Here is a 17,153-nt window from a genome sequence, read left to right as displayed (position 1 = left end):
GTATCTCCAAAAGTTATTATCCGATTCGACTGAAACTTTTTTATTTTGAAGAATATACTTCTGGCTAGGAATGATACTAGAAAAAAATGCAGAAATGACATTTTTAAGAAAACAACGACACTTGAAGTTTGAAATCACTTTCCCCCTATAGTTTTCGTCCCTTCAACGCCTTTGAAAATCATAATTTTTCAATTTTTTGTATTTTTCTCTGATTTCCCTCCTAGCCAGAAGTATATTCTTTAAAGTAAAAAAAGTTTCAGTCGAATAGGATAATAACTTTTGGAGATACAGGTCCCACCGTTTTGAGAACACTGTTTCGAGAAAAACGCGTTTAAAGTTTTACGTGAGTGCCGAGTGGCCGGGGGTTACCCATGCATTTGCCGTTACTCAAATGCCTGTAACTTCGGGAATTTTACGAATTTCAACAAATCCTTTTAAACGCGCATTCCTAACAGATTAAACATTCGAAAAAATAAATAAAGAAAAAATCGACTTTTAGACGGGAACCTCCCCTTAAAGGCGGGATCTCCTAACTGCGGCCTGCCGTAGTAAACAGGCTAGCGAAACGAGCCTATCGCGTATGGAAAGTTCATGTAGGTATTTCAGCTTGTCGCACTAAAAGCAGCGGTTACGTGTTCGGGAAATCCGCATCTTTTGGCCGCGCGCCAGCAATCAGCAACGTGCATTCTACTCCAAACACCCCAGCAAATCTAATCGATTCTAGAAACGTTTTCGGTGGAAAAGAGACATTCGGCTCGGAACGTCCATTCCCCTGGGACCGCCGCAGTTCGAAAGGAACTGCGCGATTTCTCGCGAAGCGAAGTGCTTGATTCGCTTCATTCGCACTTCTACCGCTGTTCTCTCGTTTCGAGCGGATAAGAAATACGAACCGCGGAGGGTCGACGGAGTTGAAATCGCACGTGACCGACGCACACCCCCTGCATAAATAAAATCTCTGAATCGGTTAGTCGCGGTACGGCCCGTTCGACTTCGGTCAACATCGCGCAGCTGCGCCACGGAACGTGTCATAAGTGGAAGAGAGACGGGAGAAATCGGATTCGGGATCGGGAGGAGAGAAATAACCTTTCGTTTTCGTTTTCAGTGGATTTTGCGAAACAGCCAGCAGCTCGAAACAGAGGGATGTGAGATGGAAAAAGGAAAGAAAGGGCAAGCTGCATCGGCGTATGCGCGGCTGAACGCTTCACGACCGACTCTAACCGGCCTCTACTCGAGAAAGCCGCGATGTGATCGTGAAAGACGAAAGAGATGTTTGTTTTACGCTCTGTAAAACGATACGGCGCGGCGATAAAGATTTATCAAGCAATTTCGTAACGCCACGCGTAGCTAGATGCATCTGAAGGAACGGAATACAGTACTTCTTCGTTATCGGCTCGCTGTTCGGGACCGGCGTTGAGCCCATATCGTGAACAGAGCCCTAATTCCGAGTGTTCGTTTCTCGCTTCTTTCTGGCCGAAGGGGGGAGCGAGATGGAACGCTGCGTGCGCGGCGAGCGTGCGCGATAGCCGCAAGCGCTTACCGTGAGCACGAAAACCGCTTCGCAAAATCTTGACGCGGGCCCGGCTCGCGGTAAGCGCTTGCGACCATCGCGCACGCCCGTCGCGCATGCGAAGGACAGAGTGTCAGGCGTCCGACAGACGGAGCGAGACAAAACATCAACGCGTCGTCTGTCTCGTACCGTCCTCCCTCGCTCTCAGCTGTGATGCCAGATCGGGGACCGGTTCCCTCGAGAATTTCCCCCACCTCGCGCACACTACGCCGGAGCTGCGTGTCCGTGAATTGGACTCCGAAGCGCCGAGCTTTCGGACACGCTGCTCCGGCGTAGTGTGCGCGAGGTGGGGGAAATTCTCGAGGGAACCCGTCCCCGATCTGGCATCACAGGCTCTCAGTGCCTATCGCTCGCTCTCGTTCCATCTCGCTCTCGCCTTCGCCGGACAAGAGTGAGACAGAAGCGGCGGGGATAGCGGAAAGTCCGTATCGCGTACAGCAAACCGAGCCCTTAACGAGGAAATACTGTACGTGCCTACTCGTTAATGTTTGTTGAAAGAGAAACAATGGAGTTCCTTTCAACGTATCTGCAACTTACTCGCATGTCGACGATAATCGTATTGGTTACGCTCAAATGGTGATAAGAATAACATGATTACTCACCGGTGGCCGTTTTGGTACACTCCCCTGCACCTGAAATAAAATAAGGTCAGAATCGATGTAAGTAATTGTCACAGAGCAGGGCAAAAGTCTTTCTAAATAGTACGTACTACATATAGTAGATATATTTATAGATTTACAGTGGCGGACGAAAGAAAGTTTACAACTTTTAAAATCGCATAACTTTTTTAGAATTGGTCCGAACGACATGAGTTTTTTTTTTAGAAGCTAGAAGGGTAAGTATCAATAGTTGTAAGATAGAATTATTATGGGAATTATTAATCTAATTCAATTTAATGATAAGAGTGTTCTAGTTGATGGATCAAAGATTGAGAATAAGTTTTTTATCATTTTCATTTAATTGATTCGATTTTTTTTTTTGAGTTGATAAGGTTGTATTTGTGAAGAAATTTATAATGATTGTTGTTATAATTATTATTAGAGTTATAGTTATTATGATAAATTAAATTATAGGTTTTATTTGAGGAATAAAAGATTATTAGTTTTCATTAGTAGTATTCTTGTACTATAATTTGGTATAAGAGACCAATTCTTGCATTTCAGACATCTAATGAAAAAAAAATATTTATTAATAATTTTAAATTGACAATTTAATGTTATCTTTTAACTAATTCTTGGAATGTTTTAAAATGAGTTTAATCAGTTTTTAAAGTTTTTAGTGGATGTTCTTTCTATTACAATGGGTATAAATCTATGGTTTGAGCCGCAGATTTCTGAACATTGTCCGTAGAATAATCCTGCTCATTCTAACATTTTATACACCCTCTACAGGGTCAAATACAAATGGGGGACGAAAATTGGGCCCTTTACCCTGTGTACTTAAGGGGTACTTTCCACTTGGCGCCCTGATAAAGTACCGCTATTTGGAACTTTTTTTGTCACAAAAAGAATTTGTTCACTAAGTTCAATTTTTTTTTCTACTTATTAATACGTACTTTGATTATACAAAAAAAAAATTTTCAAAAACACTTTTCAAAGATTTCTCATTATTTTTGCTCCGGTATCGAACCTCCTTAACCCTCGGGTGGGCGCGCCAATGAGAGGTACACGATCAGGCGCGTGGTGAACTCAGTTGATCAGTTGAAAATAATCATTCTAGCCCCCTTATATATTACACTTCAGAAACGGTTTCTCCGTTGACAGTGGTAACTTAAATTAAATGCGATGGGAAAATATCAGCGATGTATCCAAAAATGCAGTAAATGTATTTAAAACACAGAAAAATAGTATATGTAAAACATTTTTAACATGAAAAATGAAAATCAACTGGCACAAGCATCATAGGGTTCTTGAAACACACCACGATCGCGCGGAGGGAATGTTTGTCTTACCGAGACCTAGCGAAGGAAATAGGCAGAACGGTGAACGGAGTTCACAAAGCGCGCCCGCTTGAGGGTTAAGTAGCCTAACGATACAGTGGCGGCTTACCTTGTTGGAGACGTAAAGCATCCGATCGCGTAACAGCAGGTAGACTTTCCTCCACACGTCGTAGTATCCGTTCCGTACCCAGGCCAAGCTAAATATTTGCGGGCATTCGGTATCGTCGTGCAGCAGATTGGTCTGGAATGTTACAAAGCAATCGCTTTCGGAATCCTTTCGCGATCGAAACCCTTTATATCCAAGTATGTTCGAAGGAAATCGATTCCGATGTTTCCTACTCACTCGTAAAGCACTCTCAGCATCGATCAGCTTCCCTCCGGTCTCTCCAGGACCGTTGACGATAGAGGTGACCGTGTTCTCGGCAGTGAAATCCTGCTGTAATGCAAACGTAGGTAGATGCGATATTTCGTCCATATATTCTCTCACCCGCTCCGAACCTGACGATGTCGCTCCGTTAGAAGCATTATCGCAGCCAAAAGTAGGTACGTACCTACCTACTGACACTCCAGGTCCAAGGAAATTAGTAAAGCAAAATACCGTTCGCGAAAATCTCACCGAGTTATCGATCCAATCCATTTACTTAGGTACCTACGTAATACGTATGCCGTGTACGACACGCGATCACGCACGCACCCTTGGCGAAAGGACAGTGGTAACAGAAAGGACTGATAATGGGTGGACGTACCTACGCGAGCAAACTTGGAGCTTCTCTCACGGTATGATTTCTTCCACTTTGTTCTTATTACATTAATTAATTATTTAATCCCTCGGTAATGCCACTATCCGCGGCATAGCGGAACGATGGAAAAGTTGCGGGAGAGAAGAAAACGGGCACGAGATATGGTTGCGTGAAAGTAGGGTAAAGGACCCAATTACTGACACCTAACCAATTACTGTCACCTTAAGGGGAGGTTCCGGTCTGGAGCCCAAAAGAATAGTGATATTTAGGAATTAATTAAAGGAAAACCACTGTATATAATTTAATGGGACTTTTTGCATTGTATTAAGGATGTATTAAGCTACAGAAATATATTTTTTTGTTTTATAATTAATCATTGCAGACGGCATTGGGGAGTCGTTAAAGTCAAGGCGTCAAAAAATTCATCCAATTCGGTGGGACCTGTATCTCCAAAAGTTATTATCCGATTCGACTGAAACTTTTTTATTTTGAAGAATATACTTCTGTCTAGGGGGGGGGGAGCAGAAAAAAATGCAAAAATTACATTTTTAAGAAAACAACGACACTTGAAGTTTGAAATCACTTTCCCCCTATATTTTTCGTCCCTTCAACGCCTTTGAAAATCATAATTTTTCAATTTTTTGTATTTTTTTCTGATTCCCCTCCTAGCCAGAAGTATATTCTTTAAAGTAAAAAAAGTTTCAGTCTATTTCAGTCTATTTCTCGTTCGATTTGTACTGTCGTCTCCCCTTAAGTATGTACCTACGGCTCGAGCTATTTATACCGCCTATAGATTTCTTTACTCACATTATGCTTACGGAAGAGTTGGTACTTGAGTACATCTGCTCGAAAGATGAATTTTCTTAGATGCCGCGACGTAAATAGTTTCATTTCCTTGTGCACAGACAGAATGTCTTCGTGGTCTTCCAAAGTACGTTCTGCGAAATAAATCCGGAACGTAACATCGATTTGGCGCGAATCTGTCTCGTCGCAAAGTCACCTACTATTTAAGAGGGTAGTGAACTATTGGATACGTAAAATCGTTAGTTTCTTTGACGCTAAATTGCTTCTACACCAAATAATCGTTATAGTCGTGCTTTTCACAATCTGTTGTGGGCACGTTTGCGAGTAATTACAACAACAACAAAAATCGTCGGAATGTATGAAATTGTCGAAGCTATTAATCGTTGAAGTGTGTATGAATTCAGGACCTGAATTGACTGAATTTCATGTGAGTCAATCATCCGATGGCAAAATGCTTGAAGGTGAGTACTTTACACACCAAAATAGCCGTTTCTTATAGGTTTTCGGGCCCTGAAAACGAATCCGCAACCCTTTTGTCGCCAGCACCCTCAGTTTTTGAGAAAATCAATTTTGAAAATAACTGCAAATTTTCAACTTTGAGCATCTTTTGTGTCGAAACGGTAATAGTTATTCGATTGTTCGTTACGTCAAATTATTCTATGAACCCTCCCGAATACAACGATATAGGTTATTATTGCATTATGAGCATTTAAATATGTTTAAACAACGATCAAAGGAAAATGACACCCGAAATGCACCAATTTTTGCAGATATCTTTCAATTTATTTCCAAAACTAAGGGTCTGGGACAAAATCTAACCATCCCACGCGATGCAGCAGACATTTTTCCTTCGAAATTTGTTGTACTGTGTTATTATTGTTAGGGGGTGGCTGCACTCACCGATTCCCAGCTCCGGCCACGTTTCCACGATCGACCAAGATATTCCGCTCACGTTCCTTTTCACTTTAAGCAGCTGGCACAAATCGATAGCGCGGAGATTCTTTTCGACGAGTAAGGTGTTGCAAGTGTTGTCGTCAAAGTAGAAGCACAATTCCTCTGCCTAAACGAGAAATCCATTAATCTGTATTCCGCAAGCTTTCCATTCGCGTGTGTGACGAATGTCAACGAGAAGCTTACCTGTTTCGCGTCGCCGTCAGCGGATTCGTCGTAATACTCGTCCGTGTCGTCGTCGTAACTTGTTCCGGGTGTCGGCTGCTGTCGATGGAACCCTAATTCGTTTGGTCTAGATCCGAGTCGTTGGTAATTCCCTACTCGTGCGGCGGCTCGGCCAGAGAACGCGGGGTTCGTCTCCACGCAGGAACACATCTTCGGCATCCAACCTGCGAGCGCGCGACAAACGGAATAACTTACAACATACGTATAACGAGTCTGTACGTACAGCAGAGTGGCGAAGACAGCGGGGCTTCGATACGGTAGCGGGTGGATTCAGCCCAAGCAGTCTTTGGGCATTATTAACCCCTGAGCGTGGTATGACGAGCAGTACTCGTCATAGGAAAACTGTCCGCAACGGCTGTACGAGGAGCACCGCTCGTCAAGGGACGTGAAGCAGAGGCGTAGCGAGTAGAGCTTGGGATCAAGGTCTATTGGATACCCGAATTAGAGGCGTGCTGTGCTCTCCTCATACACATTCTGTAGGCCTTGGGAAGGAGTTATTGCCGTAAAGAGGGCTCCTTCGAGAGAGTGACGGTTTGGGAGGGATGCAAGTCCGATTGGTTAGATCAGCAGGTGATTGCTTCTTCAGATCTGCTATGCAGTAACGCCTTAACAGCAGAGGTTAAGGTTTCGACCAACGCAATTCATCCCACAGCTAGGTACCGTTCTGGGCAGAAAGCCTCCGCGCTGAAGGGTTAAGTGTTAAGGCCTTGGGGGCATATCAACGTAAAAATAGATGCGTTAAATCTGGAAGGCACTGTAACGGGTGACGAGAGAGGGACTTCTATAGTCTGATTTTCGAGAGTTGAGACCCGAGGCGGGTCCCTCGGACGGAGCGTGGTTTAAGGAGGTGGCAACGCCGCACGCAATCCATAGCGTACCATTACTCCTTAAACCGCGCTCCGTCGGAGGGACCCGCCTCAGGTCTCAACTCTCGAAAATCAGACTATAACAATAAGCATCCTAGTTTTTCGAATGGGGGTTGTTCGCCTTTCGACGCTATCGATGACAGCCCCTTTCGCAACGAATTTGCCTGATTCCCCGCGACTTACCCGCGAACCTACTCTCCGCTGCGACGAATGCTAATATCTAGATTCTGGAATATACCTATTCATTATCGTGTGAAAAGGTTCTCGTCGATTTTCTACGTCTTCGGCTTTTGCGGTGTCCGAAAAGGCGGTGGAGCTTGTATCTCTCTGAATACTGTGGATACATAGGATTAAAGGTGGCAACTAAATTAATGGATCGAACATATTTACGGTTGTGTTTGTATTTCGAGGGAAGAATCCAATGGCAGATCTACAGAAATGTGGAATATTTAATTACTTAAATAAGCGTGGCAGGAAACGGCCGTACTAGTATTACATTGCCGAAAACGTTGCGGATTAATTTGGCTAGCAGCATGCGAAATACGATAAGGAGCACCATCTGGAGCGTTCCGTGAGTGCTGTCCTGAATACATCGCGGTTGATTCTTCGACACGACGATCTACCACGGAACCGTAAGCGGCATGGTGTGTACAGGGTCATCCGTTAAAAGTGCAACCTACGCGCGCGCGAACAGACGAAATGGCAACACCGCCTCACGGACGGATTTCACTGCAACCATTCACCGGCCCGGCGTTCGGAGGGCTGCCAGCGACCGCTAGACAGCAGTGATGCCAGAGCTTCGAAAATTTTTGGATGTCTCTTTCAAATCAACGTCGCACAGAGCTATTTGAAATTTCCCGGCCCGGGTTGAAGAATTTAGGGCCTTTTTCGTATAACTTTTGAACTATAAAAGATATCGAAATGCAATTTGCGCCGTAAAACGAGGAAAAATTAATCCCTCTGATGATGAAGAATTTAAAATATTTTACGTTTACTTAATTTTTTTTTTATTAATCTTTTAACCCTAATTTTCGTGAAAAGCTCTCGCAAACCGTTTGTTTGATACTGTATTTAATACTCTTTTTCAAATTTATGGTATTGATAAATAATAGGCTAGTTGTTTCTGTATCATTACTTTCGTAAATTGGGAAATTAAATTTTTATTCAATTATGTGTTAGTTCTGCAAACCGCAGAATCTATTAAATTAGGATGGTCTCTTTCAAGTTAACGTCGCAAAGAGCTGTGCGGAATTTCCCGGCCCAGGAAAGCGAGCCGCGCGCTCCGCTTTTATGATCGGTTCATCACTCGCACCCCAGATCACTGTAATGAGGTTTGAAAACAATGTCGACTGGTTTCGTACCCGTGTTAATTTAAAAAATTTTAGCTACGAGAGGGTTGACCGCGGCGCTATACCCCTGTACGGAGAGACTTCTTGCCACCTGCGTGTAAAAGCCACAATAATGGCGCATCGTTCCAAAAATCGACATTAACGGGAGCTGCTATAGGCGTGGCGTTGAGTAGCTAAAAGGTTAAAACATTCAGACTGAAAAATTCTAGAAACAAAATTCGAACACCCCTACAGTTATTAAATACACGTCCCATTAGTTACCCCTTGCGTCCGATCTATGCATGCACTACATTAACCCTTAACTGGTATCCTGGGGTCGCTCATGACCCCAAGCACCCAAAGTTCCATGTACAATTTTCGGTTGTCTAAGTTGGTAAACTGAATTTCTAATTAATTTTATAATAATAGTTTAACTTTCTACGCTTATATTATTTTCTACATTACCTATGAAGAAAATATTCATAGTGGTTGCTCTAGTGTCGACTTTACAAATTTCTGTGCCCTTTTGTTATTTGGGGTCTGCCACGACCCCAGTATACCAGTCACGTTTGCCAAAAACAGTATACCAGTTAAGGGTTAAGGATAAAATCATAAAAAAAAGAAAGCCAGTATAATAGATTCTGAGGTTTGCAGAACTAACACATAATTGAATAAAAATTTAATCTCTCAATTTACGAAAGTAATGATACAGAAACAACTAGCCTATTGTTTATCAACGCCGTGAATTTTAAGAAGAGTATTAAATACAGTATCAAACAAACGGTTAGCGAAAGCTTTTCACGACAATTCTGGTTAAAAAATTAATAAAAAAAAATCAAGTAAACGTAAAATATTTTAAATTCTTTATCATCAGAGGGATTAATTTTTCCTCATTTTTTGGCGCAAATTGCATTCCGATATCTTTTATAGTTCAAAAGTTATACGAAAAGGGCCGTAAATTCTTCAACCCGGGCCGGGAAATTTCGTATAGCTCTGTGCGACGTTAATTTGAAAGAGATAATCCTAAAATTTTCGAAGCTCGGGCATTACTGCTGTTCAGCGGTCGCTGGCAGCCCTCCGAACGCCGGGCCGGTGAATGGTTGTAGTGGAATGCGTCCGTGAGGCGGTGTTGCCATTTTCGTCTGTTCGCTCGCGCGTAGATTGCAGTTTTAACGGATGACCCTGTGCGTCGTACGAGGAACAATAACCTCCGTCGTACTTAGAGACAAAATTCGCTACGATCGCATCGTGTTGAAATTAGAGGATAGTCGTGACCGTGACCGCGATCGCTGCCGCGACCACTTTCACGTACGCACTGCACTCGTGGCTCTGTATCCCGGAGAACCAGCCGTTGCACGACCATGCACGACTATACACATGGCCATCTGCACCATTGACAAATGCAAAGAGCACGTGAAACCTTCCGCACGTGCGATACAACAACCTGCCGCTCGACTCGACTCGTCTCGGTTCGCTTCGGCTAGCCTCGGCTCGGCTCGACTCGGCTCGGCTCGGCACGATTCAACTTGCTTCTATTTTACTCGCAATCAGTTCTCGAGAGCGACAGCGGTGCCGCGCGCATCGCGCATGCGTCCAGCCCTCTAAATCCTTCGAATTTAACGTTTATTGCGTGTGGCTACTCACGCGACTGGAAACGCAGCAATTGTACTTTGCTTCCCTCGTTTCTCTGCTTTCAATAAACGTAATCACATGGGTCGTCGACTAATGGATGGATACACGAGCGGAATCAGAAGAATAGAGTTTGCTCATTCATTGGTAGAAAAACAACATGGCGTTCAAAGTTCGGGTAAGCTGGTTTCGCGTAGCTACCTATTTTAATTTGTTCTTTAGGCATTTTCACAGAATACTGGACAGATGAAATATAAATCCTTTGTGTTTAATAATCTTTTAAAGTCGTACCCTCAATATGCAAGAATGCAAAGGAAGAAAGAAATGTATGTACAGAATAGAAGGAACGCGATGTTGAAGAGAAGAGTGCAAGAATGCGCGTTGGGTTACAGGTGGCAGGCGATGGGTCTGTAGGGCCCCCCAAAGGTAGGCATGGAAAACCGAAACTATTTAAGGGGTCATTCTACTTTGAACCGCCAAGAAATTAAGCTATTTTTAAAGATATCTTTCTCAGAAAATGCAACATATAATGAAATGAATCTTTTTGGTATTTACTAAGCTACTCTTATATTATATAAAAAAAAATTATAAAGAATTTTCCAATTTGCTTTAATTGTTTTTTTGCAGTGTCAATATGGCACCTAAAAAAAAGAGGTATGCTCACGGCGTAGGTGATTTCCCGGCTCAGGCTTATCCAAAACAAAAAATTCCGAAAGATTCTTAACCTGTATGAGTGTCGCTATAGTCCCTAGATCAATTAACAATTTTTGTTGAAAAATAACAAAATGGCGCCGGTTTGAGAAAAACAGTTTGACAAAACACCTGAAAGGATGTATTCTCGGCTGTTCGATGAGAAGAATCTCGATTATTTCTGGACAAAAATCGTTAATTCAGCTGGGGGCTATAACGACACTCATACAGATTAAGAATCTTTTGGAATTTTTTGCGCCATGAACATACCTTTTTCTAGATGTCATATTGACGCTGTAAAAAAAGCATTAATACAGATTGCAAAAATTTGTTTAAATTTTTTTTCTATAATACAAAAGTAGCTTAATAAATACCAAAAAGATTTGTTCCGTTATATGTCGCATTTACTGAGAAAAAAATCTTTGCAAATAGCTTAATTTTTCGGCCGATGAAAGTAGAATGACCCCCTTAACAGATGCCCACGTAGGTTTCGTAGTCGAAGGGGTTTGCAGGTGGAAATACCCAATAAGCAGCTGCGAGTGCGCTATTTTCGTCAACCGTTTTCGCATCGTTGATCGCGTGGAGATGATTGTCAATAAAATTATATATAGTCTCATTGTTCGTTCTATTTTTCTCAGCTATCTATCGCGGTTTTCTGCAGACGGTTTCGAGCATGTAGAAAAATGCCAGGCCTACGCTTTCCTCCAAACGGATGCACGAAACTGGTACGTGCTTTTGGTTTCGTTACATTCTTTATCAACTGTTTTTGATTAGCCTCGCTTGCTCGCATCCACCCTAGTTATTTTGCTCCACTTAGCTCAGCCTATACATCTCCGGATCTCCGGACGACAGGGGATCACGCGAAGCTTTTCTAATTTGTATAGCGCGTCGTTGAAATTTTCCTTTGAAAACAAGCTCTACTGTACAAAGGAAAACTAAATTCCGGCTCGCTTAACGGAAAATTCTAAAGCAAATATAGGTGGAGCACAATGTACTTGGAGCGGAAAACTGAAAACCCAGCTGAAGCGAGGTTTTGGCTGCCCCGTTTTGCGGCCGTTTTATTCAGTCTCTCCCCAGATTCGAGGAATCCTCTTCTCGGTTTTAAGCGGTTCGTTTAAAATTCACCGTAGCAGCGTAATTCGTGTAAATTCTGAAACTTCGTGAATACGTAGAGAATTTTCTCCCGATTACAACGCATTTTTTTTTGCTGCCCAAAATCACACTAACGGGGTGAAATTAACCCCTGAAGATTCGGCTATTTTTCGATTTTATTTTCTAACTCGCAATCTCTAAGATATAGAAAAGAAATTTCAAGACAAAAGTTACTTCTTTTAATTAGATCTATCAAATGGTAAAGGTTTTATCAATTGTTTAAACAATTAGAAAAAAGTTACAAACAAAAATATTAATAATGTTTTCTAAAATTCGTTGTTTCGCGCGAAATCTGAACTGGATGTTTAAATAATTATGAAACAGCATAATCCATATTTATTCCCAGACAATTTTTGTTCAACTTTTGCTGTATTGGGGAAATATGCTGCTCTACAATTGAGTAACTTTTGGATCCCTTTACCCCATGTATGGTCTGGGTTAGGTCTGGGTTAGTGAACTCATATCCGGGGTAAAGTGAGATGCAATAAAATAAGAACTTTAATTAAGGTCATAGGTAAATATTAACCCCTGGAATCACATCTTTAGCACACAGATTTTTCATTTTTTTGGATTAGTTTCTGTTGCGCCACGCCGCGTGGATTTCTAGCCAGCTGACAGGTTAGGATATTGCGCACACTTGCGCATCGGTTCTGAGCAGCCATTTGCAGCTCAGTTTACCCCGGTCACTTTACCCCGAATATGTACTCAGTGTAAAATGAATTATTTAATAATGTTAAGATTAATGTTTTCGCAAACGCGTGTACGTGTATGTTTAGAAGCTTGTTCTAAACACGCAGAAAAAATATGGAGTTAAAATAACACATTTATGACTGACTTATCCGAAAAGCTAAATGGAAAAGAAAACCAATCGGAAGTCTCTAAAAATTAATTTCTAATTGTTTAAATGCATTTACATTTCTCGATATCCGAATGTGCATAATTATCATTCTTATATCGCATCCATTTATTACGTCACCAAAATTTCTAAATACATTCTATTGTTACAGAACAAATTAAGGAAGCTCATTTTACCCCGAGGTTCACTTTACCCCGGTCTCCCCTACGCGACGGCCAGAGCTGAAAATTAGAAGCGCATATCGGTTGTCCGAATCCGAAACCGAAGAGCGCGCAGGCTGCACGATCACACCGATCGATGGTTTACGTCAACGTAATCGTACGTCTGGAAATCTGACGCGGACTACACGTTCACCACACGTGGCATAATTACACGGATCACACCCCCGTAAAACAGCGCTACGGTAGTACCGATAACGCGACCTTATCCCGAACGATTAATATTATTAATACAAGCGATTGCAAGGGCATCGATCGACAGATTATAAGTATTACTATTACCGCAACCTGGTTGCTTCGCTCACAACAGCTCGTTACGATCGACGTTCCCGCTTCAGAAGAAGTCCCGCGAGCTTGCGCTGATAATAGCGGGGAGATTATCTAGCTGCGCGACTGTTTGGAAACACGGGGACAAAGTTTCGAACTTACCGCGAATGTTCAGGCAGCGCCGGCGAACCTGAGAGAGCCAGGTTCTGACAGAGGTTTCCTTTTCGCGAGCAGAAGTGCTGTAGCTGCCGAGTTCGGCACGATTCCTGTGAAACGCCACGCTGTAAGATCTTCGATCGGCGGTCGTTTCCACGTGCTGATTCTCCTGCATCGTCGTCGCTGTTGTCGATACCGTTAGGTTCTTTGAGATACCTTCGGTGGTCTGTGACTCTACCGCGTCGGAGGTAGGCTCCCGCGGGCAACCGAGGTAGGCTTGGCTCGGAGATTGGTCCTCGACTGTTTTCGTGCGATCCGGATCGACATCTTCGAACGTAGTCGTGGTCATAAACGTAAATTTTCCCACCATATCCACGGTTCTGAAACAAACAGATCGCTTAACGTCGCTGCCCGTCACCGTCCAAGTGAAACGGAACTCGCGGGAACACTAACGCGTCGCCATTCGGAGGTATCGCAAGCCCTCGACTAACCGATCCTGAGATTTTTAATACAGAAACTGCTCCGGAGGTCACGACCGCTGCTTAAATAGAGGGGAGCAAAAGCTTCGCGAAACTCGTATAGGTAGGGTAGCCCGGGGGCGGTAATAACAGGGGGAGGGGCGAATGTAACACGCTAAATATCTCAAAACACGTGATATTAACACCAATTTTGGATATATGACGAACAATGACATTTGGAATATAGGTATACATCCGTGGCCTAGGAGTACAGATACCCAATAGGCATGGACAGTGAAGAAAATAACTTTTCGATACCCTAAAGTAACTTTTTCTTATTCACTTAAAATTGTAACGCGAACACTCCCTTTCCAAGTATTTGCTTGTTCGATTTTTTAATCTGTAATTCGAGCTTTTTTGTACTAGGGTTGATTGTTACTTAGCACTTGTAAGCGTCTCGTTAGCAAAAATTTGTAACTTAAGTGGAAAAGCAGGGTCGGTTTTACCGCAACGGAACCGAACAGTGACAAAGAAGATTAATAATATTGTCTTGTTTGCATGGAATCCTATAGCACAGCGCAAGCAAACCGAATGAATAATGAGTGCAATGTACTGAATGCAAGGATTGAGGGGATGAAGAATGCCCCAGCCAAAACGTTTTCTATTTCTGCCACAATGGCGACACCGCATACTTGCTTGTAGATTTTACTTTCTTCATTTATTATTATAATTTAAGTCGATAAATATTTTAATTTTATACAGTTAAATTTGTGCTACCATGGACTCCGTGCACCCGGTGTCAGGGACGGTTGCAACACTTTACCCGCTTCTCATTTTTTTTTTAATAACTTGGATATTACTTGACATATAACGAAACTGCTGTGACTCAATGATGTCAGATGAGTAAGTAACATTTCCGCGTAAGAGTTTTCGTTGTAAATATAACAGTTCCTGCGTAGTCGTATTCCAAAGTCAAAGCGACACTACCGCCCCCGATCTACCCTATCGTGCGTTCTTTCGGACTGTAACTCTTCAGTCAGTAACTGTTCGGATTCGTGAATCACAAAGGGAGCGATGGGGGTATCTTTGTAGACCTCTATGAAAATTGAAGCCCATTCCGAGGCCTTTGTGTTCCCATAACCCTGTTTCTTCAAAATTCCCATCCTTGTTAGAAAGATTGCTGGAGCAGAAACTCCAAACAGGCTCAGGTCACTGCCAAACTTTGTCCGCGTCTAATGGCGCGTATAACGGGCTGATTGGACAATTTCCTCGCACAAGATCACCCATTCATGTAAAACGCACTGAATTCCGGTTCGTCGCATAGATCGGAAAATAAGACTCGAAAGAAAGAGAGGGGGAGAGACTCGGTTTCACTGGAAGGTCGTTGTACGACTTATTGCGCAAGCTTATTGCTGGATTGCTGGTCACACATTCGCGTTCCTTACTCCGTTCGTCACCTGTTTCTGGCCACTCTATGCAGCTACTCCTACTTTCTCCCCGAATCGTGTAAATGCGTCCCGACGAATGCGAGCAACTGCTTGTCGGCGTAACGACGATGTCGGATTCGCGTATCCTTCTCAAAGATTACCGTGCACCCTTAATGAGAATCAAGCAACTCACATGTATGTATATCGCGCATACATATACGGGGTGATCTATGCGTCGGGCGTTTAATTTTCGTTGGCCTCTATTACTTGCAAGGGAACATCCCGCGAATTCAAAAAATTCTGAAACTTTGTGAGTATGTAGGGAATTTCCGCCCGATTGTAACGGAATTTTTGTTTGCTGCCCGAATTCACTTTAAGGGAGTGAGATTAACCCCTGAAAATCAGGTTATTTTCCGATTTTGTGTTGTAACTCGTGAAGTGGAATATATTTTTTTTTACCAATCGATAGATCTAATTAAAAGAAGTAACTTTTGTCTTGAAACTTTTTTTCTATCTCTTTCAGTTCGCGAGTTGCAACAGAAAATGGGAAAACAGCCGAATTTTCGAGGGTTAATTTCACCCCCTTCTGGTGAATTTGGGCAGCGAATAAAAATTGCGCTGTAATCAGGAGGAAGTCGGCCACGTGTTCACAAAGTTTCAGAATTTCTTGATTGTTCGGAATCGGGATCTTCCCTTGTTAGGGGAAAATGTGTCGGTTCGTGGTTTGGTTAGCGCTGCGCACACGTACGATTCTCGCGGATAGTTGGGACGGTTGATTGAAGAATGAACATCGGTACGACTAACGATAAGTACGATGATCCGCGAACGAAGGTACCGCCATGAAGAACAGACTCGTAAGAGATCGATCGAGCTCGACTCGGTCTGTGTTGAGAGATATGCCCCGAGATTTCTTTCTCATCGGTCAGTTTTTTAAATGATTACTAAGACGTGGTAAGGCTAATGAAGGTTAACTCGGCATTAAATTGATGGCGCGTGTCTAAATTGGTCGCGTGAAGCTACCTACATACGTGCAACTGGCCCCGCGAGTCCCCATGTTGCGCTCTCTGTTGCGGAAAATTTATTTATTTATTTATTTATTCATTCATTCATTCATTCATTCATTCATTCATTCATTCATTCATTCATTCATTTATTCATTCATTCATTCATTCATTCATTCATTTCATTCAATTCATTCAATTCATTCATTCGATTCATTCGATTCATTCGATTCATTCGATTCATTCGATTCATTCGATTCATTCGATTCATTCGATTCATTCGATTCATTCGAATCATTTAATTCATTCGATTCATTCGATTCATTCGATTCATTCGATTCATTCGATTCATTCGATTCATTCGATTCATTCGATTCATTCGATTCATTCGATTCATTCGATTCATTCGATTCATTCGATTCATTCATTCATTCATTCATTCATTCATTCATTCATTCATTCATTCATTCAATTCATTCAATTCGATTCATTCGATTCATTCGAATCATTTAATTCATTTAATTCATTCGATTCATTCGATTCATTCGATTCATTCGATTCATTCATTCATTTTTTAAATTTTTATTTATTTATTCCTGGATTAATGCGATTGTAATGTGACGTATCGCCTGAATGGCGATGGAAAAAAGATGTTTATTTTTCGATTTGCACAGCCTTATTAACAGGTTGTGCGGACTAGCAAACGCGTATAACAACAATCGGGTTAATTTTTTCCGCGGTACACCAGGTAGGTACGTTTAAAAATCACCTGCGCGGTCTGCTGCGCAAAAATTCTGCAATGAATGTATGGCCTCTAAAGAAGTATTTCTTCTTTCCACCTGATCATACGTTACTCCTTGTTAATTCTAATTGAGGCTT

General features: G+C 42.4%; 1 protein-coding gene across 6 annotated transcripts in view; it reads right to left on the bottom strand.

Annotated features, from left to right (window-relative positions):
- Nucleotides 1-17,153, bottom strand: part of LOC143378928 (growth factor receptor-bound protein 14) — a 41,986-nt gene that overhangs the window by 14,953 nt on the left and 9,880 nt on the right. For 3 of the 6 annotated variants that reach the window (XM_076831058.1, XM_076831053.1, XM_076831059.1), the window contains exons 2-8: nucleotides 13,395-13,768; nucleotides 6,188-6,390; nucleotides 5,951-6,110; nucleotides 5,054-5,184; nucleotides 3,850-3,942; nucleotides 3,616-3,780; nucleotides 2,170-2,199 (exon numbers count right to left, since the gene is read on the bottom strand). In XM_076831058.1, the coding sequence (XP_076687173.1) occupies nucleotides 2,170-2,199; nucleotides 3,616-3,780; nucleotides 3,850-3,942; nucleotides 5,054-5,184; nucleotides 5,951-6,110; nucleotides 6,188-6,390; nucleotides 13,395-13,758 (1,146 nt within the window). In that variant the 5' untranslated portion in view covers nucleotides 13,759-13,768. The remainder of the gene's footprint in view (nucleotides 1-2,169; nucleotides 2,200-3,615; nucleotides 3,781-3,849; nucleotides 3,943-5,053; nucleotides 5,185-5,950; nucleotides 6,111-6,187; nucleotides 6,391-13,394; nucleotides 13,769-17,153) is intronic. The other 3 variants (XM_076831056.1, XM_076831054.1, XM_076831057.1) reach the window with 3 other exon arrangements.

This window comes from Andrena cerasifolii, chromosome 2 (genome assembly GCF_050908995.1).
Source record: "Andrena cerasifolii isolate SP2316 chromosome 2, iyAndCera1_principal, whole genome shotgun sequence".
Classification (NCBI taxonomy): Eukaryota; Metazoa; Arthropoda; class Insecta; order Hymenoptera; family Andrenidae; genus Andrena; species Andrena cerasifolii.
The sequence above is the reverse complement of the archived record's forward strand: the minus strand, read 5'-3'. Positions and strand labels throughout refer to the sequence as shown.